Here is a 27,863-nt window from a genome sequence, read left to right as displayed (position 1 = left end):
CACCTCTGTTGTGAAGTCGGTGGGAATGTTTCTGTTTGCTTTACTCTGTGCTCTTTGGGAAGCTGGGATGTAAACTTTTCCTATGAAACGCTACCCAGGGCAGTAAGAAATCCAGAAGACAAAGCTTTTAAAGTAATTGGGTGATATTAATTGCACACAGCTCAATTAGTGTGAAACTGTTAAGGTGTCAAAGTTGATGTTTACGGAAGCCTCATTAAATACCTTTGTGTTTTCTGGTGGAGCTTTAGGAATAGTTCTTCTGAAATATTTTTGTGTCTCAGACTTTGCACAACAGCTAATTCTGGAGATTTCAAATTTCAAATGGTCTGTGCTGCCCAAAATCTGCTCAGGTTTTGGCAAGAAAGCTGTACTGAGAGGCATCTGGTCAGAGTGACAGTGATGCATTGAGGGAATACTGTGTCCTTTACCTTGAGAGTGTTTTCACATTCACCTTTAGGTTATATTCTGAGCACAGTCACCAAATATAATTTTAAAATATTCTCCCCCCTATGAAAAAAGGGGCAAAACTTGTTGGTTTACCGATGAAAATAGTTTTCACTGTGAGGGATATGTGATCTCTGCTTTCTTCCCCAGATAGAATCTCAGAAAATGGTCCTGAAAGCTTAAAACGAATAATTTTTAGGGCAAGCCTGTAACAGTTACATGACTGGAAATCCTCCCTGGAGGAGACAGTGTTCTGCAGTCTGCCTGGAGGAATCATCCTGCAGCTCTTCCTGCCATAGAAGTGACCCAGTTTGCCCACGCAGAGGGGTTGGATTTGTCAGAGGAGCACGGAAGGTGTGGAGCAGATGTTGTCTCTGTGCTGCTTTGCGCAGAAAAAGCTCCTCTTCCGTGATGTTCCCCTCCACTAAAGTCTGGAATGAAGCGTCTGGAAAGCTGCTGGAGGTGTGAGTGTTGGTAGCACCACGTTATTGTGGGAGTTACATGTTTTACAGGTGCCTTTTACTGACTTTAGTGGTATGGACAAACCTGCCTGAGGTTACTGTTGCTCCATGCTTTCTGCTTTGCTTCTCCAGGCAGCATCTGGAGAAGTTGCTGTTTGGTTGCTTTCCCACGGGATATCAATTCCTTACAAGTTCATGTGAATTTACTCTCTGGAAGTCTGTACTTCTGAGTGCACATCTGAGCTTTTGGGGAGGCTTAGAAGGAATGGAAGATGGAGATGATGCTGAATAACCTGCAGGGAAGCTTTGGAAATGTTAAATCCAGTTGTACGTGAATTGTTTGTCCATACTGGCTTCCCTCTGTATTTTGTGACCAGTACTAGTTAGTCCAAAACTGAGGGTTCTTAAGAAATCCTGCCTTCCACTAGTGAACTTCTACTATCAAATGACTTTGCTAACACATGGAGGTGCAAAAATGATATTCAGAGGCTTGTCATAGCAGACCTTTTTGTGTCTTGTACCAGTTGCTCTGGGTGCCATTTGTGTGGCGAAAAATAACCTTTCAGGGCGTTTATAAAGACAATTTGTAAAGCAGATGAGGTGCAGCCTCTGGGAGCACTCTCTGCCTGTCCTGGTTTGCATACTTAAATTAGTCCTTCTTGTCTTTTTCAATCTAGAACGTGGTCCAAAACCATTCCTGGCAAGGTTGAGTTCTTCTCCAGCGAGGGTTCGGACACCTCTATTCCCATCCCCATCGTGCCGCTCCCGGGCGTAGATGACTCTTACCCACCCCAGAAGAAATCTTTCATGATGCTCAAATACATGCATGACCACTACTTGGACAAATACGAATGGTTTATGAGGGCTGACGACGACGTTTACATCAAAGGGGACAAGCTGGAGAACTTCCTGCGGAGCCTGAACAGCAGCGAGCCGCTCTTCCTGGGGCAGACCGGGCTCGGCACCACCGAGGAGATGGGGAAGCTGGCGCTGGAACCGGGCGAGAACTTCTGCATGGGGGGGCCAGGAGTGATCATGAGCCGGGAGGTGCTGCGGAGGATGGTGCCCCACATCGGCGAGTGCCTGCGGGAGATGTACACGACCCACGAGGACGTGGAAGTGGGGAGATGCGTGCGGAGGTTTGCGGGAGTGCAGTGCGTGTGGTCCTACGAGGTAAGGAGGATGACGGGCGTGCTTTGGGGGAGGGGGGGAGAGGCTGCAGCAGGGGAGTGCTGTTGTACACGGCCCTCGCCTCCCTTTGCAGCTTGGCCTCCCAGCTGTGCAGTTTCTACACTTTTTTGTTTCCTACAAGTGTCAGGAAAGACCTACGGAAATATGGAAGTGCAGCGCTGAGGGAAGCAGAGTTGGGCATGAGGCACACGAGGGGAGGAACATTCATCATTCGTAACAGATATGTTTATTTAGACAGAAAGGGAATAGGCTTAAATCAAAATGGCCACGATTCCCTGCAGTCCTGACTGCCCAAGCCTCCTTTTATCTTCTTTAGCTCGTCACGGTGCGAGCGTGGAAAATGGATGATACAATTACCGTGTTTCTTACCACAGTTGAAATGTGTGAGGCTGACAGATGTTTGCCCTGACAGTGACAGTTTTTCCCCAAACCAGAGATGTCTCCTGGTGGCTGGCACTGTCACCCTGCACGGCCCGTATCTGTTGCTGCCCTGGGGACTCGCTGGCAGCCCTATCCTGCTCGGCAGGTCCTTGATGTCAGCAGAGACAAATCAGCACTCTTACACCAAAACTCATGGTCTGCCCTCACTGATGTAGCTGCAACTTTGGCATTTGGGGGAAAATAAACTAGAGAGTCCCAGCCTGCTGATGGCAGAGTTTCCTGCTGCTTTTTGCTGGGGGCTGGCAGCTCCTCTCAGGGGTGAGGGGCTTCTCCTGCCTGGGTGTGCTGGGCTTTTTAAATCGAGTCTTGGTGTTTGCAGGCTGCCTGGTTGAAAACACCTGCTGGGCTTGAGCTGCAGTTTCATCAGAGCAAATACCAGTGGGTCTGTCGTAGAAATAAGGGAGAAGCTGAAAGCAGAAGAGAGGGTGAACGGTTTTTGTGCACAAACATTTACGACTTGACGCAACTACCACTTTGTCCTTTTATGGGATGTGGTGAAGGGGGGGGGAATTCTTCTGCCCGTGTGACAGGAGCTGTGGTCACAGACGATGACAGATATTGCTCCTGAGCCACTCTCTCACTGGCAAAGACTTGTGTTCAACTTCTGACACCGAGTTTCTGCCCCCAAAAGCTGTTGCTTCGTTTCAGTTCACAGTTCGGTGATGGGAAAGCCTCTGACGAGGGGGAAGGAGGTTTCCAGCTGCAGTAATTCATTCACATCTTTTGTGCCTAGAGATTTTCTGGACTAACAGTGTGTCTCCATGTTCCTTGCTTTCAGAACTGGAACTAGTTTCCGTATTGCCAGCATTGTGGTTAGACGTTTGTAAGGAATCAGTAACTTTTTCCACAGATTTTGGCCGCGTAAAATTTTTACTCTAGACATTCAGAGTTGAAATAACTTCTGCTGTGAGTGCCTGTACCGTGTGGCGTTTGATGAAGTTACTGAAGGTTAACATTTTTATTCTACTTAAACTGGCAGAGCTCTCCTAAGTTCAATATGATCAAATGTTGGATTGAAATAGCTAATGACAGCGCACAACTGCACTAGGAATGCTGTCTGACAGAAATAGATGGGGCTTTTCTCAAAATCAGTTTTGTTTGATCAGCTTCTGTTAAATTATCCCTAGTGCTGGATTCTCCCAAGTGCCATGAATTACTTAAAATTGGTTTGTGTGAAGTGTATAAACTGTAGGATGTTCAGGAGTAACCCAAGAGTGTGAGATGTTAAGGCTCAGCTGTTTGGGGAGGAGGGAAGAGTTCCAGTGATGAAAGCACTCTGCTTCTGCAAGGAGTAGGTCCACTCTCATTTAGTTGTGGCTTTTCAATTTAAAAACCTGTCTTCTTTTCCTTTTTTTTTTTTTTTCTTTTTTTCTTTTTTTTTTTAATGTGGTCCCCTCATTGCCCAGACAACTAGATGAAATGTGCCTGGTATTTTATTTCCGATAAAGCAATAGCTGTGTGAAATGACACAGCTGTCGTAACAGCTGTGTTGGGAAAGCCTGGTGTAAAAGCGACATTTTCCGTGTCTTGTGCGTTCGTGAACATCAAGTAACAGGCCACTGGAAGTGAATTGCAAAGTGTTGTACTGCAGTGAGCTCCTGATGGAGGAGAAAGGTTTATCTGTGCCTGCTCTGCTGGGGCACAGCCACCAGGTTCCTCACAATTCCCATGGAAAGGGAAGCCGCGACGGCGCGAGGCCCGGCAAACAGAGCGGCGTTGGCCTCAGAAAACCCTGACCTCAAACTTCTCCTTTGCAGCCTGCACTTCCTATTCTGGAGAGGCTCGAGTGGCAGCACAAATGAGGAGCTCAGGGCTTTGCAGTCACCTCCCCCCATCTCGCTGGTTCTAGTCCGTAGCATCTTGGACGTGGAGCGCCCTGCCGGACCTCTCTGCGGGTGGCTTTTCGCCTGCACTGTTCTCGTGGTGGGCTCCCTGCCCAGAACCGTTTTACTCATCTCCACGACTGTCACTGCCCCCTTTCTCCCATTTTCAGGATCCCACAATGTCTTTACTGTGCTGCTCATCTTCCCTGGCCCTGGTGTTGTGCCCAAACGCATCACCAGGCCGGGCTCTGTGTGTTTTTTTCTGCTCGCAGCAGTCTGTCTCAAAACCCCTTTTTTTTTCCCCCCCTTCCTGTGTTTCTGTCACTTCTCAGCTCTCCGCGGTGCCTCTCAGACCACTTCATTAGTGGCACCAGTTATTGCCCGTTTCGAGACTTGTAAAGATTTGTTCACGCTCTTCCTGCCGTCGGGAGCTTTTCAGCAAACACAGTAGAGGAATTGACACCGCGATTCTTTGGACTTCCTGTGTCATCTCACCTCAGAAAAGAGGCAGCAACAGCCTGTGCAGGCTTGAGAACTGAAGCTCCCTGGGCTCCGGGGAGCTTCATCTGACCCACCCAGGCAGCTGCTCCAGGAGCAGTTTGCAGCCCATGATGGGATTTTTAGGACAGCCCGTGATGGGTTTTAGGCTCGTAGGGGTTGCCGTATTTGACACAGGTCGAGTGAGTCACAGATGAGACATGCCTGTTAAATGTGAGTTCTTTAGGGCAAGGATTATCATCACTGTAAAAACAAAGCCGAGACTGTCGCTGCTGTTTGACAAATAGCTGTAAAGCTCAGTGCCCCGTGGGGTGGAGCGGCCAGGGCTGGAGGTTTCACGCAGCAAACTGGAAGAAAAAAAGCCATGAAGAGAATGGAGCTAGGAAGTCTCAGTAGTTTACAGAAGGGAGCTCGAGGGTCTGTGAAGCAATGCAGAGGGTAGTCATTCCTCCTGAGGAGGACCAAAGACTAGCTCTGAAAGTGAGATGATTCTGCATTTCTAGTGCATGTTGGTACTTTGGACCTCTGGCACGCTTGCTGCGTGTTTTTCTCAGAAAAAATGTACATACTTAAGTCTCCTTCCTTCTCTTCTTGACTTTCACCAGCAGTTCTTCCAGTTCATCTTGCATGGATCACAGGGACGTGGAAGTTTTGTTTTCTCCTGCACTGCCATGTGGTGCCATGTGTGGTCTTGGCAGTTCAGCCCGAGAACAAGTTTCAGTTTTGCAGACAAGCTCTCTCATTTGTGGTTTAAACCATCCCAACATGTTGCTGATCTCAGTTTTTATTTTGAGTCTGCTGTTTCCTCTAACTGCACCTGAATTACGAAGCCATCGCTGTGTAGCTTGGTTTTGTTTCAGTCTTGTTTCGTAGCTGCTGCTGAACATTGTTCTAATTTATGTTAAATATCTTCACAACTTTAATACCAGCTCTTTGTAGCTGCTAGAAATCAAGGTAGTGCTGATATATCCCATTAATTTCTTCACTAATAAAGCCCTTCTGACACACACAGCTTTTAGGTGATGCTGCTTTGTGTCCTACAGTGCAGCAGAAACAGCTGGATCTCACGGAGTGGCTTAGTCTGTCTCTGACTGCTGGTGCAAATGCCCAGATGTTTTCTCTGTTTTTCCTTCTGTTCTGATTGAGGCTGTGGGACAAATTAGGTAAAAAGCAGCCAAATGTATCTGTGTGGAGGTGGCAGAAATACTCTTAAATGAGACAGGATTTTTTATAATATACATAGAAAAGAAGGTATGACAAAGGCAGTGATCCCATCAGGAAACGTGAGCATCAGGGAAAAGAGCAGGTCCAACCTTCTGGGCGTTGGTGAGGCAAAAAGTAGGGCAGTGGTGACTGGGGATAGCAGGGGGCTTCTGGGAGAGGGGGGGCTTGAATTAACATTTTGTGTGGTCTTTCATCTGGAGTAATTGAAGATAATTGCTACTGTGAAATTCACTGAAGTTGGGAAAGCCCTTAAAGTGTACATTCTGCCTGCCAAGTACATTGGCAGTGCCAGAACGTGCCGTTTCTGGAATGGACTCTCCCGTGGGCAAAACTGAAGGTTATGGTTTTCAGTAAGACAACCAGAAGTCAAAAAAAGATTGATTGTGGTGTGATTGATCAGATCTGAAAGACTGGGAAGAGGTGCAGCTGTTAACAGCTAATGTGCAGTTCCTTTGCTTTATCCTCTGAGAAAACCTTCCTTGGTTATCAAAAAAGCAGATTATATTCCTGTTGCAGGTGGCTCGTGTGTGGCACACTGTGTGCAGTGGCTGCTGCAGCATCTCAGAGCAGGATGGGTCTGTGAGGAGTTGCTGGGCAGGGTGCTCTGAAGCACCTCAGTTCTCTGCAGGCTCTGAGGGCAGTGGGGTTGGGCTGTAATGTTTGGTCACTCTGGCTCTGAAACCCTTGCCTTAGACTCCAGACTTGTCTTGGTGGTGGGAGCATCCAGCAGCACTTCTGAAATCAGATGCTCTAGTGTATGTGTATTGTCCTGGCTTCAAAGCTTGTGCTTTTTGTCAGAGCATAGCAACTTGGCAAACCCTGACAGGTCAAGATATCTTATCTCCCTGGGTGTGCAGCCCACTGCACCTCTTCATTCAAGAAACCTGCAATACAAATCACGTGTGAGAGAGGGAGGATACAAAAGCGCCTGGAGTTTTAAAGTGGATGTTTATAAATCGTCTTTCTTCCAGCACTGAATTTTATCTTCAAAACGCTTCTGAGATGTCTTTTTGGCTTTAGATTAAATTGTAAGTGGGTGGCCGTGTGCTCTGGGGATGGATGGAGATTGAGCTCCCTGAAGGTAATGAGGAATGGCATTTTGTAATGAGGACAGACAGGTAAGACTAGAGAAGAGCATTATCTGGGCAGGGCAGGTGATGTGTGGGGGTCAGTGTGAGACTGAAAATACGTGACTGATGTGACAGGGAGTCACTGCGAGGACAGTGGGAGAGGCAGCGTGGTTTGACCACTGTGGTTTAATTTTAGTGTTTGCTGAGGAGGAGGGCAGAGAGGTCAAAGGAGAGAGTAAAGGCTGCAGACTGGGCTTGTGAAACTAGGCGTGGATTAGGAGGGTTTGGAATAAGGAGACTTGTCTCGGGTCTGCACCCAGGTCCTGACCTGGCCCTTTCAGTTCAGAAAATAGTTGAGTATTTGAGAACCAGACATTTCGAAGAGGGAGAGCGTGGCTTCACTAAGTTATTTCTGAGAGACTTCTGAGCTCAGGTTGGTAAAGGTTTCTTCTGTGTTGCAGAAATCAAGAGCAAGTGTTGTAACAAAACCTGAGTGTGGATCCCACTCCCTTTGTGCAGACCATCCTTTTCAAAGTGGAGGGCTGTGTGGCTCGTGCTTACACACAGATGCCTTTCCAGGCTGTAGAGACTGTTTGGGACTGACCTAGTTCTTGTGAGCACACACGTAATCTGTCCTTAGGTAGCGGGGTGACTTGACCTAATGCCTAAGCTGAGGGTTGCTGAAATGAGGACTTTGATGGTGTGGTGCAGCTTCAGCCATGAAGCCAGCAAACAGAAGTATTGCTTTTCCCCCATTATTATTGTCACGAAGTGCAGTGGTTCGGTTATAAATTAGGATCTGTGCAGCCTGTTGAGTTGAGAGAGCCATCAGGATTAGTTGTTATCTCGAGGACAAGTCAGGAAAGGCTAATCCTTCATTGCATGGCAGGACAAAGAACTCGAGTAAAATAGCTCATCATCCCAGTTTGTTAATTAAGGCACTCAGAAGATAGTTGAGGATTTGAGTTTGTTCTGTTGAGCAGCAGTGGGGATAGGTAGAGGGAGGTAAGTCAGACTAGAAGCTTTCTATTGTAATTTTGTCTTTTGAACTGATGGCAAAGCCATCCCACAGGGTAGATTCTTTAGGGTAGGTACTTTACAGCTTGCTGGAACTGTGAGACTTGGAAGAAACAACATTGTGCTGTGATCAGAGCTGCACTGTTTCTTGCAGGAGAATCCCACCTGATTGGAGACCTTGGAAGGACACTGTTAAATTCCAAATCTAATCAATACCAAACCCAGTAATACCTTTGTAGTCAGTTATCTCCCATGGGTCAGTTATGTCTGACCGAATTTTGAGTTGGCAAGTTTCTTTTTCCATTTTATTTAGTGCTTATTTCTGTGTATAAAATACAAGGGTGGGGGAATAAACCACTTCATGATTTCTGTATAAACAGAATCTCTGTAAATGTCGTATGTGACTCGGCAGTAAAAAAATAAATTTAAAAAAAAATTATCTTTCTCACTGAAGGGGACATGAAGTGTTTTCATCTGGGGCTCTCATTATGGAAGTTTTTAGCTGGTCTGTGTGTAGAGGGTAACTGTGACCTGGATGTTTAGGGGAGGGGGGGTTAGTTGTGTTAATTTGGAGAGAATATTTGCATTTCTCCCTTCAGTCTATTATAGCTGAGTCCTGTGAGCAGCTTAAAGCACCAGCAGCGTGGAGATGTCAGAGCCTGTAAGCAAGGGAGAGAAAAACCAGACTTGTTTGGTGATGGGAAATAGAAATGAAGTGCTGATGTGGGGAAGGGGCTTAATATAAACTTAGCTGAGGTCACCGACGGGATGGTAGGAACACACAGCTCTAAATATCTTCAGTGCAAACTGTATTATGCTTGGAGTATGGTGCTTTGAGAAATACTGGGATTTTTTTCAATAAAAACAAAAGGAACAAAAGTTAGATTTTGTAAATGTATGGATCTGGTGGGGTTGGATGTAATATCTATTTGTTACTTAAAAAAACCAAACAAACAACCAAATTTAGTGTAAAGCATTGTTTGCTTTTTGAATTTTTTGAATCAACACAGATAATTATCCAGAGTTGGTTTAGGCTGGTTGTAGCCACAGTGGTGTGTAGCATTAACCTGTTTTGAAGGGTTTTCTTAATGCTTTTGGAGCAAATAGTTCCTATCAGGCTCACTCACCTGAGGCAGCACTAAGCAGCTGCTCTGTGAGCGCTTCCCTGGGCTGACAGTGTATCAGGGCAGTGTCTGGGGATGCATTTCTGATCCCTGCAGTCGCATTTTGCCAGTTCACGCTGTTGGCAGCCACTGATTTCCTGCTGGTGCTGGGAGAGGGATTGAAAAGAGGTATTAACGCCAGGTGACTCCTCACCCGGGCCCAGGAGCTCCCAGTTCTCCTTTTGGTTCTCCTACAGTCACTGTCCTCGATGGATTTGTGGTCCCCTGGTGCTGACAAGGCAAAAGGTTGCATTTGGAGTGCTGGCAAGTTCCCTTTTTTGTGGCTTGCACCTGCAGTTGCAAATGAAAACTGCACATGTTGTCTTCTCATGCATTGTACCCACGTGCACCTGAGGTGTCAGGAAGGAGCTTGGCTTTTTAGGCTCTGGTGGGAGAACCCCTGATTCATGGGGGGACAGGGAAGGTGGAAGATGACAACTTGCAGCAGGCAGGTAGCAGTTTAGCCCAGTGCTGTGATCTGTGTGTGATGGCCCTGTGGACTGTGTGAGTCCCTAATCTGACTGCACAGAGGATTAATTACCCTGCATTTGTCTAACCTCATTTCCTGTAGACACCTCCCAGCTGAAGAGCTGCTGTTTTGTATTCTAAAACCATCTGATTTGAAGCAGAGAACTCGATTCTACTTTGCTGGACTGTTACACCATCTTAATTGATCTTTAAAATGCTTAAAACATTTTTGCACTAATTTCCTGTGTTAAAAGCTTATCTGGACTCCTGGTGGTGTGAACTTTCATGGTTATCAGCTGGAGACCTCTTAAAATCTTGCCAGAAATCCCAACTGCCTGAAGGGTGGGGATTATCTTCCTGCATGCCCAGACCAAAATGACCTTTATGTGTCACAAAGAAGTTGGGAGCTTAATTGGAAGAGTTTAGGGAACTAACTGTTTTTGTTTTCTTCAGTCCTGAAGTTTCAGCTGAAAGTGTATTTGGGAGTCCTTGTGCAAGTCGAGTCCTGGTTATTTCTGGTTAGTTTCTTACATAAAAGTACGTTTCTGCTGTGAAAACAAGTTAGTACCAATGTTGTTTTTCCAGTTGTGTCTTGAGCAAGTTAAAAGTGCTGCTATAATAAAGAAACCAAAGTGAAAGTTGTGACAGATTTGTTTCAGGTGAGTTCTGAAGAACCACTTGAGCTTCATGTCTGTTACTTGCAGCTCGTGTGGTAATGATGACTTCAGGAAAAGAATCAGAGCCTGAATATCATTTATATATTGCTATTAAGGACCCAAGCTATTAAGGACCATTTTTTAAGACTCTTGGAGTAGGAACTGTCTGATCATCATTTGTCGTTTGTCCGCATGGCAGTGCTGTGCCCTGATGTGAAGCTTTGCTGATAAGAGGAGAGCCACTGCAGCGAGCTCCCTTTTTACAGGTGAGCAGCCCAGCACTTCCAGTGCAGCTGAAACTTCTCTGCTTGTCTGCTTCACTGATGTCCTGGGAGCATTGCTGGGACAGGGCAAACAGCTTCCTTTAAGTGCCCTGGTTTGTAGCTGAGAGCACCTCGGTGCAGGATGGGAGCCCTGAATGTTTGCGCAGAGCTTTGGGCTGAGGCTCCTGGAGCCGGTGCTTTAGGGTCGTTAGCTTGGAAAGAGGTTTAGGGAAAGGCAAAGACACGCTCTTGTGTAATGAAGAGAGCACAGGTAGGGTCATGCCCACTGGATCTAAAGTTCCACCCAAGTCTCTGGGTTTAATCCTTCCTACTGAATGGCTTTAGGGAGCTCCAGCTGAGTGCCGTATTTTTGTTCTTGGAAGCAGCCTTCAGAAAGCATCCGGTGCTCTTTGTGGATTAAGCACAGGTTCTTAGACAGAGGCCAGGATTAGCAACGAAATAAATGGGAACCCCCTAGTTTGGACTCAGCCGGGAGTTCATTAGAAAGCAGGAGAGGGTATTAAAAAGCTGCTTGTAGCTCCAGGAGTGCCACTGCCACCTTCTTCCAGCTGCGAATTAAAAGCATGTTAACAGAAAAATAAAGAAGGACGTTGTCAGAAAGCCCCTCTGCCTCAGGGTTGCCCCGGCCTTGCTGAGCAGGCAGCCAGCATTTGGATGCTGTGTCCTTGCCCGCTGTCCTCGTGGCCCTGCTCAGACCGTGTGCCTCCTGAAAAGCAGGCACAAGTTTGCTCATGAAAACTTGTTGCCTGCTCTTGTCCATGGTTGCCACTTCAGATTGGTGCAGCTGGTTAGAAAAGTGCTCTGAGAGCAGCAGCAGGGTATTAATGAAGGTTCCTCTGCTCATGGGCCTTCAATGGGTGTAATTACTTGGCAGTAACTTCTTTAAACCTTATTTGAATTAAGGCTACATGTTTTGGCTGGTTATGTCACCACTGTATTAGCGAGGAATGCAGGAGAGAGTGCTAGTTTGTATTAACTGAGCTGCCTTAATCCTTTATAACCGTAAGTTTTATTATGTGTTACTGTCTTACAGAGAGAGAAAACAATTGCCCAGGGGACAGCAGAGTTCACTTCTCAGCATCTCTGCATAAGGGCAAAGTTCTTTGTCCTCAGTAAGGACTAAGAAAGTTCTTAGTAGGTGGGGGTGTATAATGTGTAATTCTGCACAGATACTCAGTGGGGAACTGTCTGTATCTTAGGTCTGAATTTTTTTTTACAGTCCCCCATAATGTTTGGGTGCAGAGTGGGTTAAATGCCTGACCCAATTTTTTTAATGGTTTCCTACAGTCTTCAGACCAGATGCTTCACTAAAAACAGTCCTGTCCAACATGAGCGACTCCAGAACATTCACCTCCTGCATTCATTGTCCAGGTCAGCAAAAATATCCTGCCCTTGCATGTTAGTCTTTGCTGTCCTGACAAAGGAGAAATTTGCTTAACCTTATCACAGATGATTTATCAAGCCTTACCCTCACCTTATCTTACCTTGTTTGTTTAACCTTATCACAGGTAATAAACTGGCATACCTGTTTTTATATCCTTCTCCTGTTGAAGACACTTCCTGACATCCTTGGCCAAGGGGAACTTTATCTAAAAAAAAAAAAACACCGAACAACCAACAACTGTGAGACAATAGCAGATTTAATCTTCATAAAGCAGCAGGGCTTTTGCTTCCCTGGGAGAGTTTGCTAACTGTGGCTTTTCCAGGTTTTGGACAGAGCAATTTTTCTTTGACTTTTTCAAGTAATCTTCCCCGCCCCCCCCCCCTTCTCTGACTCCCTGGAGTTGAAATGTTCGCTGTAGTCACCGCAAGAGCCTTTTGCAGTTGCACTTTGTCTTGCTTGTGTTTTAGTGGGCCCAACTGGAAGCCTCCTCTGATCCCGTGGAATAATGTGTTTTGGCTGAATCCTGAAGTTTGCCAGTGGTAGGACTGCTGCTGTGTGTGCTTGCACTGAGGAGAAACTGTCCACGTGGTTTCTTATCTTTTCTAGGCCAAAAATAACACCGTGGCTCCTGCGACCTTAAAGAATTAGCCTAATTTCAGAGCTGGAAACAGGGGTGAGGATGAAAAGTGTATTTCAAAATATACAAAACAGCAGCTGGGTGCTGAAGCACTGGGATGAGAAGCCTTTGTCTGGAGCTCTGACTGGTGGATCAGAGGTGTTTTGTGGTGATCTCTTGCACGGAGGAGTCTCTGCTGAAGCGCAGGTTGGCTCAGGTTTAAATCGAACCGTGCAGTTCCGATGCGGGGAGGATGGAAGCTGGGGGCAAAGTCACCTTCCTTGTGGTGGTAGGGTGGCTCCTCCAGATCCCTGAGGTGGCCCTGCAGAGCCAGCAGGTCGTTCCTCCAGCCCGCGGCGTCTGCCTCGTGCCATCTGCCCTCGCGGTTCCCGGTGCAGGGGAAGTGTGAAATGTGTAACCCCGTTTATTCTGCGAGGTGGTCGGGGCCGTCTCCTGTACAGAAAATGCCTTGTTTCTGTTCAGCCAGCACAAAGGCTCTTTTATAGCTGCTTGGCTATACATCTGTCGAGGTGCCTCAGACTGTTAGCACTGGTTGCTGTTTGAGGTATGCAGCTCTGGGGCTGTGATGTACAGTGATATGTTGTTTATGTGTTGCCTCCCTTTCCTTTTGAGGATAGGGAGCTGTGCTGAGTCCTGCCCTGAACAAAGCTGGTGTTAGTTATGGGATGGAGCAGTAGCCTGGAGATTTTCTCTTTTTAAAAACAGACTGGAATCCTTCTGTTTCACACTTCCAATTGAACATCTGAATTTGGCGATGGGGATTGCAGGACAATAGAACTTTCTCTGGGGAAAAGTGTGTTGAATTTCTGCTCCAGAGACAGACCTGGCTTGAAAGACACTGTATGCACCATCACAGGGCACTTAATTGGAAAAAAACCCTGACTTCCTCAAGTTTTTGAACTTTATTGCAACCTTTGGATTAATTTTTGCATTTTCTCCCTGCCTCCTCTGATATTTTCTTTTCCTGCACGTGTCCTCATGCTCGTTTCACAAAGACTTTGCTGAAACCAGTCCAGCCCAGAAATGCACGCTCATCTTCTGAAATGTAGGGGAGGGAGTGAGAGGAGGCTCTGTAAGCCAGCAAAGTCCTGGTGAGTCTGGAATCTCTGAGTTTGTCTCCTGTGGCCTTCAGACATCTTAAGGTTTGCCATCTCCTGGCCACTTGTGTTTGCTTTTCTGAGTTGGTTTTCTTTAACCCCACAGAGCTATCTGATGGCTCTTCAGTTCCATTCCCAAATAGCTTTCTCATGCTGTCACTGCTGGCTTCCTGTCTCAAAGTAGAAGAGCTTGGGTGGAAAAATAACTTTTCATCAAATTACCATGGGGTAGGTCTCACGGGACAGAGGAAGAGCGCGAGAGGGATGTGCTCTGTTTTATGTTAAGCTCTTTTGCTTCGGTGTTGATCTTCTCTTCTGCTCCATCAGGGTGGATAAATTGTGAAATCTGGTATCTGAGTGTGGCAAAAGGTGACTCGGGGTGGGTCCATGGCATGTTCCACCACTGAGTCCCTGTCCCTGGAGAGCAGCAGCTCTGCCCTGCCCAGGCCCTGGTGTCAGTGCCCAACTCTGCCTGGGAACATGTGCCTGTGCTTGCTCCCCTCTCTGGGGAGTATTTCTTGTTGAAGATCTGTTTTGGCTTTGACGGTGGCTTTTTGTGGCCTCTTTCACAAGAGGGTGAGAAGTTACTTTTCAACTTAAGTTTAGACTGGCTGTCATACCCGAGCAACCTTGAAGTTGTGGTTTTGACCTTGCTCGCAGGGGCAACTTGGAGGAACCTGATTTCCCAGCACACCAAGGGAACTGTTACCTCGGGTCTAGAATTTTGTGCTTTGGCATCAAAGAGAGCTTTGCAAGCCTTTCCCATGCTCCTTCCACCCTGTGGAACAACAGCTCTCCCTGCATGGCACGGGGTTATCCCCAGGGCACGGGAGGAGGTACCGCCAGGGCAAGGTGTAGAGCGTAAGAGGTCCTGACTCTGTGTCCTGCAGCCAAACCACACCTTCCCTCCCCTCTTTCACCAGTCACTTCAATTAAAATTCCACCGTCAGGGCTGAAGGGAGGTGAGGCAGGAGCAGACTTGTTTTCAGGAGGGAGAACAGAATTTTCTGCTGGAACGGGCCTTCCCCAGAGTGGGCTCAGGAACCCCACCAGTTAAGGTGCAGGAAAGTCACAGGCAGAAATTGCAGAAATAATCAGCATGCTGTGCTTCAGCTCCCCGAGGGCATCAGAGAGGGAACGAATTGACCTGGAAGCAAAGGGCCCTGCAGACAAACCTGCAGTTCTCTATCAGCAATTCTGAACCAAGACCCAGAGCAATCACTGAAGATTATATCTTAATAAAATTGGGGGGGGAGCCTGGCTTGCAGGGGTGCAGATGAGACTCTTTGCTGGGACTGGCAGGGTGGGAGAGCAAAGTGGAGGAATGGGAAACAACCTCTTGAAGGTGAAAGTTAGCGAAAGCAAGAGAGCCAGAGTGAAACCCAGGGGGGGTCTTATTCATGTGGTGGAGTCCAAGAAATTTCAAATATTCTAAACAGAGGTCCCGTGAGCAGAGAGATACGAGGGAACCGGATTCCTTTGGCATTTGCAATATCAGGCTGGCTAAAGTCAGCGCTCTTGTGCAACGCTCTGCCGGGCGGTTAGGGAGCAGATGTTGCTCCTTTTGTAACTGCTGTTCGGAGTGAACCAGCTTCTTGCCGTGAGGGAGTTTGGCTGCTTGTGTAAATCGAGGAGCTGTTTTACAGGTGCTCAGCTCTGCAGAGGACCAAGAGTGACAAAACTGAGGTGGGGAGTGCTGAGAGTGGAGGAGAAGCAGTCACTTGCAGTTGCTGAAAGAACTGCCTCCTTAAGGAGAGTGAGGACAGTGTGGACCTTAAATGTGCTTAACCTTTGTTGCAGTTTCTCTAACAAGAGTACGGGAGCTGGGTATGCGGTGGGGGTGGGCAGAGAAGGACCGAGATGTGCCTTCAGCAAGGGAATCAGTCTAAAATGAACGCAACTAAGCAGTGAAATGTTACAAGGTGCAAGCTAAGGAACCACCAGCTGTTTTCCCTGGCTCTCGCTATGACACAGCTCTAATCCTCAAAGCCGGAAATCATATCTGATGGGCTACAATAATCTTATTTTTCCTAGACGTAGAACTCCCCTATGCCTGTCTCCCCTAGGCAAGGTGGAACACCTGCCAAGAAGGCAATGTGCTCTGAGCCTCAGCTGCTTCCCCATGCCAGCAAAACCATCCTGCTCGGAAGTGACAAGTGTGATGCTGATGGGACGTGTTCTGGCGTGGCATCCGAGTTAAATCCGAGTGGGAGCACTCGTGCACCTGACTGATGGCCAACACAGGAAAAACACTGAGAAGCCTGCATTGTGGCTGGTGTAATTTCATGCCTAGTTACCATGCAAAACAGTCATCTCTTCACCCAAAAACGGGGTCTCAAAGTGACTCCTTAGGGTATGTTTTCTTCCTGCCCAAGCAGAGGGCGTGCGGTGAAGAACAGTGGCTTGGATTTTGTTTTCTTTGGTAGCCAATATAACGTCACTGGTTGTCTTTGTGTCTGCCTCTCTTTGTGTGGTGGGACAAAAAAAGCCGTGTCCAGTTTGGGATGGGTGCCAGTTTTATCAATATGATGATTATATTCAGAAGAAAGGAGCTGCAGTGGCTCTTGTGGTGCCTCGATGGTAAATAATAGTAAAATATGGCTGGCTCTTAATATTCTGGTTAGACTCCCCCGATTGCCACAGACTGGAAAGCACCCCTTTTCATGTAGCCGCATGCTCATGCTCTCTGTGGTTAGCTAAAGTAAATGTTCACATCCTTGTGTGTGCTGGAATGTGGCAGAATCACTGTAAAATATTCCAGACCCTGTTCCTGAGCACTGTCACTTGGATGATGCTATTGCAGCTATTGGTTTTTTTTTTTTTTTAATTTATTTTTAAATCTTCAGGCGTTTTGTAGATTTGCTGCAGTCCTTTCTACATGAGGCTTTGGGGATAAAGCCATAGCTAGAACTTTGAAACTTGGAAATATCTGTGCAGACTCAGTCCTGCACCTCACACCAGACAATAATGAGCACTGAAAGCCAAACTGAGCCCATTGATATGGTGATGATCAGCACTTTTTTTCTTTCTGATTAATATTCAACCTGTGTCTTCTATAATGTTCCAAACAAACCGTGGGATTGTCCATTCTTCTTAGATCCAGGATTTGAGCCCATCCTGCCAGAGAAGCTGCTGGCACTGTGTCCTGTTGGGGCAGTATCCATGTTGGCCTGTGGTGCTGTGGTTATATGTATGACCCAGTCTGGGTTGTTTTTCATTCCCTGAGAGTGGTCCTGGGCTGAAGGTGACAGACTGCAGTGTGGAGGGGGGTTCCTGCTGTGTTTGATCCGCTGCGATGTGGAGTCTGTAATCCCGTCAGGGTTGCTGTATCCCTGCTGGGAGTCTGGGAGTTGTGCAGGAAGTGCAGAGCTCCAGCCTTTGCCCTGGAACGCTCACGTGCCAAGAGATTTGAGAGAGGAGCAGTGAATGGCAGGGCACCACACGGTGCCATGGGCAGCATTAAGAGAGCAGGAGCAGATGCAGATAATTTGAGTGATGTTTTACGTTGAAGAGAATTCAGTTTAGACAAACAACTTGGCAAAGAGAGAACTTCTTGCCTGTGCTTTAGGAGAGCTTCCTGGCTGCCCTCTTGGTCAAACTGGCTGCTTTGTGTCCCCTTGAGCTCTTGTCTGCACTGTTTTCCTCATCACTTCCAGTGTGGAGTGGCCACATTGATTCTCCCATGGGATGAAGAGCTCCTGTAAGATCTCTGCTGGGTGTGAGCCCAGGCTCACAGCCACCAGAGGAGGGCCAGCAGACTCTCAGAGGCTGGGGATAAGCTATCCTGTGGCCCTTGCACATCAGGAGAGGTTTGAACATGGCACGTAGCAATGGGAAGGCCGGCACCTTCCATCCCGTGCCGGCTTTTGGCAAGTGGTCCTTTAGACTTTGAGAGTGGGGACTCAAATGTACAAGTTAACCAGGCTGAGATGGCAAATCTCCCCGGTATTAAACTACAGCAAATGTCACAGCAGCCTCCCAAAAGGGCAGGAGGATCTGTCAGGTGGCCAAACACACCCTCCCTCCTGCCCCCCGGGACTTCGGCTGAAGGTCAAGGCTGAGGTCTGCTTTTCATATCAGAGTAGCCTGGGAAGCTCATTGATGTGTGGTGTCAGTGGAAGTAGGAAATTCTGAAGATCTGAAGGGGAATTAAAATATAAGGACGTGCAGAGAGCCCTGGGCCACGCTCACCTCTGGATTGTGCACTTCAAACCAGAGCTGCTGCTACTGGGTAAATCCCTGCTTGCCCAAACCACAGCAAAATTAGCAGGATAATACTTTGCAGAGATGAGAGACCACTCTGTTTCTCTCTCTTGTATTTGTGGGGAAACGCTGGAACAAATGGGGATTTGCAGATAGGCATGTGAGATATATCTGTGTATATATCTCTGTATGTCCATGTATATGCAGCCCTGCTCCCTGATGGGAGAAGGTGCTCTGCAGTCAGTGGTGGGGAGATGCTGTCCCAGCAGTTCTACGTCACCTCCCCCCGAGCTTTCAGGAACTGGAGCTGTTGGGATGAGCAGGCAAATGAGAAGGGCGAGGAGTGAAGTAACACGTGAGGCTCGTCCAGGCTTTATTTCTCGCCCTGCAATAAAGACCGACCTTGCTGGCTCGATCACTTTAGGTTTGCTGCAAACCTCATCCACTCAGCAAACTGCTGGAGGGAACTGCTGGCAGTGTCTCAAGGTAACAGTAATAAAAGCCCAAGTGATTATAATATTATTTCACTTATAACTGAATGAAATACGTAGGGGATGTCTGCGACAGAGCGGTTATTTGACAGGGCAGGCCCCTCTGCTTTGTGGGGGAAGAGGAAGGCTGGGGAGTGGCTCAGGCTTCCCAGCACTCTCCATAGGCACAGCTCAGGATGTGAGCTTTTTTTCTTCTAGGGAAAAAAAAAAAAAAAAAAAGATTTCTAGGAAATGCGGGATGAAGTGGTCTTTGTTTGGACTGGCCACACAATCCCCTCACGAGCAAACACTTTATCATGCCAGTTAGGCTGTGATGAGTGATGTATTACAGTAGCAGGCTTGTTCCTCAGTGTAACTGCTGCTGCCTTTGTGACCAGAGAAAACCAGGCAGCGAACTTGCTTGAAGCAGTTTAGTGCTAAAATTGCTGTGAGTGTCCTTTCAGGGGAAGTCCTTGTGGCGGAAGGCTTTCACGTTTATTAATTAGCCTAATTTCTCTGCCTTGTGAAAGACAAATCATTCCAAAAGCAAAGAATCGGGTCCAGGTAAATTTATATTTAATGAGATAACGTCATAACAAAAGAGAACATTGTAGTTGATCCTACTGGGTCCTTCCCAACTTGGAATATTCTGTGATTGTCTTGTACAGAAATGTCTTAGAAATGCCTTTTGTAGTCATAAAATGCAATGAAGATAGTTTTTTTTTTCTTGCATTTACCCTCCTCCCCCAGCAAAACCTCCCTGAACACGTCTGGACAGTGAATGTCCTTTTGTAGGGATGAAAACACAATCTCAGAGGTTAAATTTGCCCTGTAAGGTGTTTGCACTCACATAAAGCTCTTTTATGTGTGACATTTCCTGCATTATAGCAACTAGCTGTAAAAAATGAGTGTTTAAGGAAGACTTAACGTCACATAAGCAAGGCTGTACTTACCTTGAGTTTCTTTTTTTAATGTCAGTGTCACTCAACAAAGCCCTTAACACCGTCCTCAGGTTGCTGCCAGTCCCTTCCCTGACATGGTGCGTGGGATTTCCAAGACCTCAGTGGGTCCAACTGGGTAATTCTTGCTGTTGTGAGTCTGCGAACTGCCTGTCATGCCTGTGATAATGGTGCATCTTTATTTAGTCCCCAAACTGGGCATCCAACAGCTTGGCTACCACAGAGGCCTCCAGTTGGTAACTCCCTCAAGCAGCCTCTCAGTCCAGGAGAACTTCACCTGAGTAGAAACTCAACACGAGGCTCTTCTCAGCACATCTCTCCCAGGAGAAGCTTATCTGTATTTTAATTTTGAAAAAATTCCTTTTATCTGTTCGAGACTGTCACCCTCAGAACTTTACCTGCAGGGCATGAAGCAGACCCTTTGCTTACAGTGAGCAGCTGTGTGTCCATTTACTGGCTCAGCTCACTCCTCTCCGTACATTTTAGTGGCCTTTTTTCTCTTATTTTTCCCACTTTTTCTGTTACCTACAGGTTTTGGCCACTGCTTTTAGAATCACTCAGATTTCTATATTGACTAGAAGAGGCTGACCACTGAAGCTGCCTTGCTTTTAGTGCTGTTCAGAATGTGTCTTTTTTTTAATCTCTTTTTTTTTGTTGTTTTCCTTCTTCAGTCAAGTCTACAAAGAATACTCTGTTTTATGTGCTTTATATGTATGATTTCTTCTTAAAGGACGACTCATTTCCTCTACTTTAGAGGTATTTTCTGAAATCTGTCACTTCCTGTCTCTTTCTTGGCTGTCTGATTTGCCAGTTTTTACATTTTTTTGTGACTGTTCCGCTCATTAACTTCTCAGATCCTTTGGGAATTGTGTTTTGCCCAGGCGAGTGAAACTTCCTTTTTATTCTCTGGCAAGAAATATTTGCCGATTAATTTAATTGCTAAATTGGCTTCTAAGCAGAAGCAGGCTTGGAAAACTGAAGGGGAATTAATCATGCCCGCTTAACAGAAGGGACTTGAGAACGTGGAGGCTGCAGTAAAGACGTCAGTGAAAACCAGCTAACAGGCTTTTAGTATTTTGTCATACTTTTTTCTGATTTCTTGCTGGCTTTCACTGCGTTTTGCCTGCTTGCAGAACAGGCTGTTCCCTCCCAGGGAGAGAGGAGTCTTCTCATCTCAGGAGAGCACTGACTGGCTCTAAGGGTGAAGCCACAGCACACCTGAAAATTCACGCGACCGGCACAAAATACGCACGTGGGGACCCCCGTGGATGGAGATGTGCAGGTCCTTGTGCTGCTTTTCAGTACAGAAAGCTAAAAATCCTAAAAAATCCCGAGGCATCAGACTAATAAAAATGTGGAGGTTTGGAGAGTCAAGACACATTCCAAGAACTGTATCTGAATGAGCTGGAGGAACAGCTCAGGTGCACAGGTTCATGGGCCTTCACCCTTCACCTGTCCTGCAGCAAAAGGAAGGGGGTTCCTCGTGCAAAAACAGCCTCACAATGACAAAGGTTTCTCTTGAACTTCCAACAGACACATCTCAGTCGATTTGGATTGATCTGCCTTTGATGCATGCACGATAGGAAATTAATTCTGCTCTAATAAAATGCCCAGTTCAAAACAGCGAGTGCGGTATCAGATGACATTTAAGATAATTTTGTAATTAATGTATTTATACTGAAAGTGAAACACAGATGAGTTACAGGAGCTGCTCCTAAATAAGGCCTGGCATAAGGTTGAATTTTCCTCTGATGTAAATGGGTGTAATTTGATCAGATACCAAGGTTATGCTGATGTACATCAGCTAAAGGTTAGAGATCTTGTATGCAACTACACACAGGTGCTACAATAAAATACTAAGGTCTAAAGGTTGTTTTTGTTCAGCTTTTCGTTGAAACAAATTGAATCCCGTTTGAAAAAACTTCTGCCTCCAAGACTGCGTGTCTTGAGTGAGCTCAACTTCATGGGACTCCAAAGGCATTATTACAACTTCTGTAATTACCCAAAATAGCTGTTCTGTGCATATGATTGGCATGACATTAAAGCTGAGTGTCTTGGGCTCTTGCAGGACTAGGCTCCAGTAATGAACTCTCCCATTATTGAGCTGGGAATCTCCCTTTGAAATGCATGAAGGTCCTTTATAAATACTGGGGGTGTATGATGTAAAATGTCTGATTTTTATTAACCATGTCAGATCTGCTGTTGGTAGGAAATGTCAGTAGGGGCTTGCACATACTGTGTCTTGGGGGGAAAAAAATGGGAATTTAGGGAGCAAATTTTGTGTTTGGAAAGGTAGGAGAAGCAATTTTATTACGGGTTGTTATCTTTTTTGCCTGCTGTCTCCATTGGCAGAGGGAGGGATTAGTGCTGTCGTGGCAATATTAGGATATTGGGTTTGATATTTGCAGGTTAAATTAAGTGGAAGAAAGAAATGAGAAGTTATGAACGTGAAAAATGTTCTTAGGTAGGTAAAACCACTGAAGTTATTCTGTACATTAATAAGTGACATTTCTTACAAAATGCACATATAATACTAAGTTCTCCAAGGTGCCTGTAACTTGAAGAAATATTTTCTTGCAACCCCTGGATAAAGACATTGAGTTTTTCTGCATCACTTGCCGTGCGTTAATTCAGACATGCAAATAATGACTGAAGAACCTGATTTCCATAGTGCAGGAAGTGTTTTCTGAAGAACAGCCAACCCAGAATAGTATCAGCGTTATACTGAACATGAACCTATGCTTTGAAAATCCTTTTTTTTTTTTTTTTGCTGGTCAAACTGACTCCAGTTGAAAATCTTCTTGTTCTACTCAATTTTTATTTTTTTTTTTTTTTTTTTTTTTTTTTTTTTTTTTTTTTTTTTTTTTTTTTTTTTTTTCATTTGTTTTTTGGTGAATGTTAATAATCTGAGAACTGCAGCCCATTGATCATTTTTAAATTATTCTTATAGCAGTTGAGCGGAGCAAATATAAATCTGATTAGTTTTGAGCATTTTTGTTTTGTTATCAGATGATATAAGGCAGGTGTAAATGAAAACACAGCCGTGGTTCAGGCAGCGTTTTGTCCAACCGAATGGTTTGGTACTCGCACAGTTGAAGAAATGAGCAGTTATCTTGTGCACATTGGTGCATAAATGGAGATGTAAATGTAACTGGATGCGCAGCTTTCTGAGATACCCTCCTGCTGAAGGCCTGGGGAAGCGTTGGGTGCCTGCTAAGGGCTTTGACATTTTTGCCCCTCACATTTTCATTTTTGCTTTACAAATCTTTGTAACGTTTTAGCAGATCATACCTTGGCTCCTTTCAAACCCATGACGTTACTCTTCCCTGTACCCAGTCTGACACATACTTGGGTAGTTTGTTGCTGTGTTGGGTTTTTCCCTAACTCTCCTAGTTCTGCAGCCAGGTTTCTGCCAGGAACATCCTCAGAAGGTGCAGCACTGGAGTCCATGAGTGATTTTTGGCTCCCCGGCCCTGAATGTCGGAATACCGTTAATAAATCCCAAAGCAATAGCCTTTGGTGATTAAATGGCTTTCTAGCTCACACTGTAGGCTGTTTCTCCTTTTGTGAGAAGGTCTGTCAGGGGCTGTTAAAGATAATGGTCCAAATGCAACCTCCCGCTCAGGAAGCTCCTCGACTGCTGTAGCTGGAAAACAGTATGAGGGTAAGGGCCACCCTGTATCTGCCCTGCTGCTTGGACACGTCCCAGAGGAATTCACAACTGCCCACTGCCAGGCCAGGCATGATCCAGGTGGGCCTTCATTCCAGCTCAGGGTGTTTCGTGCTCCGTGTTTATAATCTGAAGTTCCTTCTGGTGCCGCCTCTGTCTTACTGAGTTGTCCAAATGGTTCTCCAGCTGGCTCACAAACTCTGGCTGCATGGTTTCACTGCACCAAGGGGATGCAACGAGATGAAATACATTAATTGCTCCTCTGACCCTTTTTTTCCAGCTCTCTGAGCTTCTCTCTTGCACGAGGAATGTGAGTGAAGGCTTTTACCGGTGCGGTGTCACCTTTTGGTTTCTTCCTCCGTAATTAAGAGATGGGCCCCTCTCCAGAGCTTCCCCTCCCCTGGATGGAGCCGTGTCACTGCTGCTGTTTAAACTGTTTGTGATGTTGGTCTCTTAAAAAGCATTACTCTTGAAAAATTGTGCTGCTAATGCTGGGGTCATCTTCTCCCACGTACCCATTTCTGCAGAGACTTTAATTTCTGGTGCTTTTCAGTCTTTCCTTTGCAACCAAATGTCATTTTCTTTTTTGTTGTGTTGGCTTTGCTCTGCTTCAGTCTGCACTGAGAAGTAGCATTTAGTTTACTTCAACCTGTTTCCCCCCTCTTATTACCACCCAGAGGATCTTGTGAGCTCATTTAACAGCCTTCAACCTCTACTCTCTACCTGTTAATATTTTTCTTTGGATTCCTACCATCCTCTGGAGCACTGCCTCTTACTAATTGAGAGCTAATGCTAAGTAGGGCAAACATTGTAAAGAGCAGCTTTTCCATGAAGAGCCTCTTTAATTGCTGGCAGGAGAGGGTAATATCTGCAGTGTTTCCTCTCCCTTTGCTAATGCAAGTTCAAGTATTGCCCTTCCTGCTGGTACGTGAAAGCACTTTAATAAAGGTCAGTGCTTTGCATTTCTTGGTTGTGATTAATGAAGCTTCATGGTATAGGATTATTTTTGGTATCAGGAAAAGAAGTGGGCATCTGACTGGGTGTATTCCAGTAATATCAATCTTAAGCTTATGCAAGTGCTTCTGAGATGTTTGCTCAGGGAGGGAAGATTCCTAGGAGAAAACAGACCAAAGGGACCCTCCTGTACTGGGAAATCCTAAGAAATGCCAGGCCAGTGGCTTCAGTTCTTGCCTGCTCACTGGACTTGGGCAGGTTTCATAAGCAGTGCTTGTTTGGTGTGAGTGCCCTAACCTGGTACCGAGTTGGGTGAGCACGTGCTGTCTCCTGGTTCTCACCAACAAGAGATCTTGTACTTTCCTCCTCCGTGTCCTGGGAACACGAGCTGTTCAGTGGAAAATGTCCTTGACCAGAGTGCAGTGCTAAATCTAGTTGTCAGTTGAACTTAGAATTTATAGATGGGGCTGGGTTGCTTTTAATGAGAATGCCTTGTCTTGTTTCCCTCCTCCTCCCCGTCTTTAAATCTGCCTTGTCCTTTCCAGCTCTCCAAAGGGCACTGCAGCAGAAAGAGAACACATGAACAATGCAACACGAAGCCAAGAGCTTTTTATATTTCACTTAATAGCCTTTCTTAATGAAATTTGGCCTGGGGCTAGACATGTGCAGGTGGGGAAGGTGGAAAGACACACCTGCTTTCTCTACTGACGTCTCATGGTTTAAGAACAGTGCCTAGGTTGTTCCTTCCTTGGGTGATCAGTAACAGTGATGATTCGGGGTTTCTGGCTCTTGGAGTTTTTATCAGGTTTCTGTTTCTTCTCCCTCCTGAAGGAAAACTTTCCATGTTTTGAATAGAGTCACAGGGCAGGTTAATTTGTGCCTAACCTGCAGTGCTGGGTTTTGACCCGTGTGTTTGGTTGGAAAACCCCAGCTGGTCTCAGCACAGAGGCTTGGGCTGCTCCTGAACCTGAGTAGCCTTTCCACATACCCCAAAGCAGTGATGGACCCGACCTGCTGAACCAATCCAGCCTGAAATGGTGGCTCATTAAAATCTAGATACCCCTTAAGCACTGGCATGGCCAGGAGAGCTGGGCAGTTTCACCCAGGCTCCCTGAGCTTTTGATTTGTTCAGAAAGTGGTTTCCTGGGTATGAGGCTGTATCAGTACTTTGTTTTAAACCAACACTTTAATTAGGCTTTTGACAGAGACAATGGCTTTTGATTTGAGCACTCCTGAGTAGTTAATTAACTTCTCAAGAATTTTGTCTACACTTGGATGTCACTTATTTCAGAAGGTGAGGAGTATGCCTTTGTGGAGTTCTTTTTACTTCTGATATTCCAATCACCTTATCTCGCCTTTGAAGCTGTAGGTATTTCCAAGGAAGTTAAGCTGGTGCTCATTCCAACCCTGCACTGCTCATTCTGTTTGTGTTGTGGGTTTTTTTCTGTTTCTTGTGTAGAACAAGGGGAGGATTTGGTAGTTCATCATAGCTGTTGAATTGAGGTCATGGAAATGAATATTTAAATTGAAGGCTTGTCTGGGTACAGTACTGAAAAGTCTCTTAAAAACTTGTTAATAATGATTTTTGTAGTTGGAACGTGATGTGTTTATAGTATTAACTTGATAATGTCCTTTTTCCTTTGCTTGCAACCTTTAAAATAAATAGTATTACATTAATTACGGAAAGTTAAATAGCAAAAAAAAAAAACCCCTAAATTTTCACTCATATTTGCAATCCCAAACACTTTTCAAAATGCTGGAGTTTTAAGGACAGAATGAAGTTAGTCCTTGCTCTTAATCCTTTTTTCTACTCTGGGATTAGGGCTCCCGCAACAGAATCAGACATGAAAAAGGGATTTTTTTGCAGCAGGGCTTTGCCTTTGCTGTATCTTAAGCACAAAGATAAGCATGTTTATGCTTGAACATGACGACACTATGGAAAATAATTGTTGATCTGATTAACTCCATTGAGAGGGGAACTTGCCTTCCTGTGCTTTATGGGTGTTCATCTGCCCGGGGCGGCAGAGGCTGAGCCACGAGAGCTGCGGCTTCATTTCCATTCTGCAGCCACTCAGAGGATCGAACAAGTTTGGACAGCAGACAAAAGGCAGGCCCTGCGAGAGTCCCTTCTGCATGTCAGACTTTGACAAGTTTGTGTGCTTAAAGAAGCTGGAAGTAATAAAGGCCGAGCAGAAGAGACTTCTCAATACCTTTAGGAAGAACCATATGTGGGGTGTTTATTTAATGTTGTTTGATTCTTTTGTTGGTTCTGTTGTTGTTGTTGTCTTGGCTGATTTTTTTTTTTTTTCATGAAAAGATGGATTTTTATTTTCACCTCTTTTTCTTTCAATCCAGGAAACCTGAAATTGAAATTGGCTTGTATTGATGGCTAGATAGAGCTGAGAAGCAGACAACTGGAATTTCTCTCTCAGAAAGCAAGTATTCAGTTAAATCAGTAAATCCCCCTATGACAGTTTAATCCTAAACTGGAGCACAAGTCTCATGCAATGAAACAAATGTCCACAATATTAGGGAGGACTCTCAGAAGCCTCGTTTAACTGCTGGAAATAAAGACACTCTAACATGCTGCTCATTCCATAAATATTTCCCAGTTGTAAGCCATAATGGGAAAACACATTACCTTTCACCACAGCTGTGATTAAAAATGGCAGGATTGCTAAACCATCAGCATACAAAACTCTCTTAGAGCGTGCACCCACGTGAGGTGGTGTCTTTACTTTTTGCCAAAGCTGAAATGCAAAGCCTGGGGCAACAAAGTGTGATACTGTGTCTCTGCAGGGTCAAGCTTAGGGAAATCACTTGTTGCTTACCTGAATTCCATGTTTCGAACAGCAGTGTCTTGGACAGGGTCTGGACTTAACACACTTAACACATTCAGTCTGCAAGGCCACTGCAGTAAAGGATGAAGTGTGATGGAAGGACCTGTATTTCCTTGATTAGCTTTCATCTTCTTTTTGTCAGTCTGTAGCCCCATTTTTCCTCTGTGTGTCCTTTCCAGGTGTGTTTGTTTGTACCTCACCTTTTGCCTTGTGCTCTCTGCTCTGCCTGTACTTGCCTGTTGTGTGTCACCCTACTTCTGACTTGTTAAGTTTGGAGGTCAGAGAGAGGTTGGGGGTTTTGCTGGGTATTTGTTGTTGTTGTTGTTGTTGTTGCTTGTGATTTCTTGGCTGCTTTTTTTTTTTTTTCTTTTCATATTGTTACCAAGCCTCATGGGTTCTCCTCCGGGGTAAGAGAGCGCCTTTGGCCATCCCAAGCCTATAAATTATAAACAGAATTGCCTTCAACTTGCAGATTTTGAGCAAATCTTTCCTGGAGGAGATCACCACTGGAGGTGGTGATTAGAGCCGAGGTTGGTTGTCTTTTGAGTGTGAAGTTCTCACAGCTGTCTGGCAGAGCTGTCTGCTTGCTGCAAAGCCTTGTTGTACAGTTGGCTCAGGATCCATGGTAATAAAGTATCTTGTGACAAGTTATTTTTCCCTTTTTTTTTTTTCATTCCTTTTCAATTTTTTTTTTATTTTTATTTCACCCTTTTCTGACTCTAGCATATGATTTCAGGTCCTGCCTACTTGACAGTAAAGCAGGGCTTTTCTTTCAGGCAGTGGGCATTTCTGGCTGCTCCCCAAATCTCCTGCACTCTCATGGGCAGGGACACTGTGTATGGTTGGAGACAGCTCTGCCCAGTCTGTAATACCACTTAAACAGTCTGTCATCTGGCTTATTAGATGCAT

The 27,863-nt window shown here is 45.7% G+C and overlaps 1 protein-coding gene across 1 annotated transcript in view; it reads left to right on the top strand.

The window, feature by feature from the left end:
* Positions 1-27,863, top strand: part of CHSY1 (chondroitin sulfate synthase 1) — a 76,603-nt gene that overhangs the window by 7,715 nt on the left and 41,025 nt on the right. Inside the window, exon 2 of the mRNA XM_027879187.1 lies at positions 1,583-2,078. Within this exon, the coding sequence (XP_027734988.1) occupies positions 1,583-2,078 (496 nt within the window). The remainder of the gene's footprint in view (positions 1-1,582; positions 2,079-27,863) is intronic.

Source organism: Empidonax traillii, unplaced genomic scaffold (genome assembly GCF_003031625.1).
Source record: "Empidonax traillii isolate 1590-97213 ecotype Southwest subspecies unplaced genomic scaffold, ASM303162v1 scaffold52:size1600334, whole genome shotgun sequence".
NCBI lineage: Eukaryota > Metazoa > Chordata > Aves > Passeriformes > Tyrannidae > Empidonax > Empidonax traillii.
This window is presented reverse-complemented; position numbering and strand designations above follow the sequence as displayed.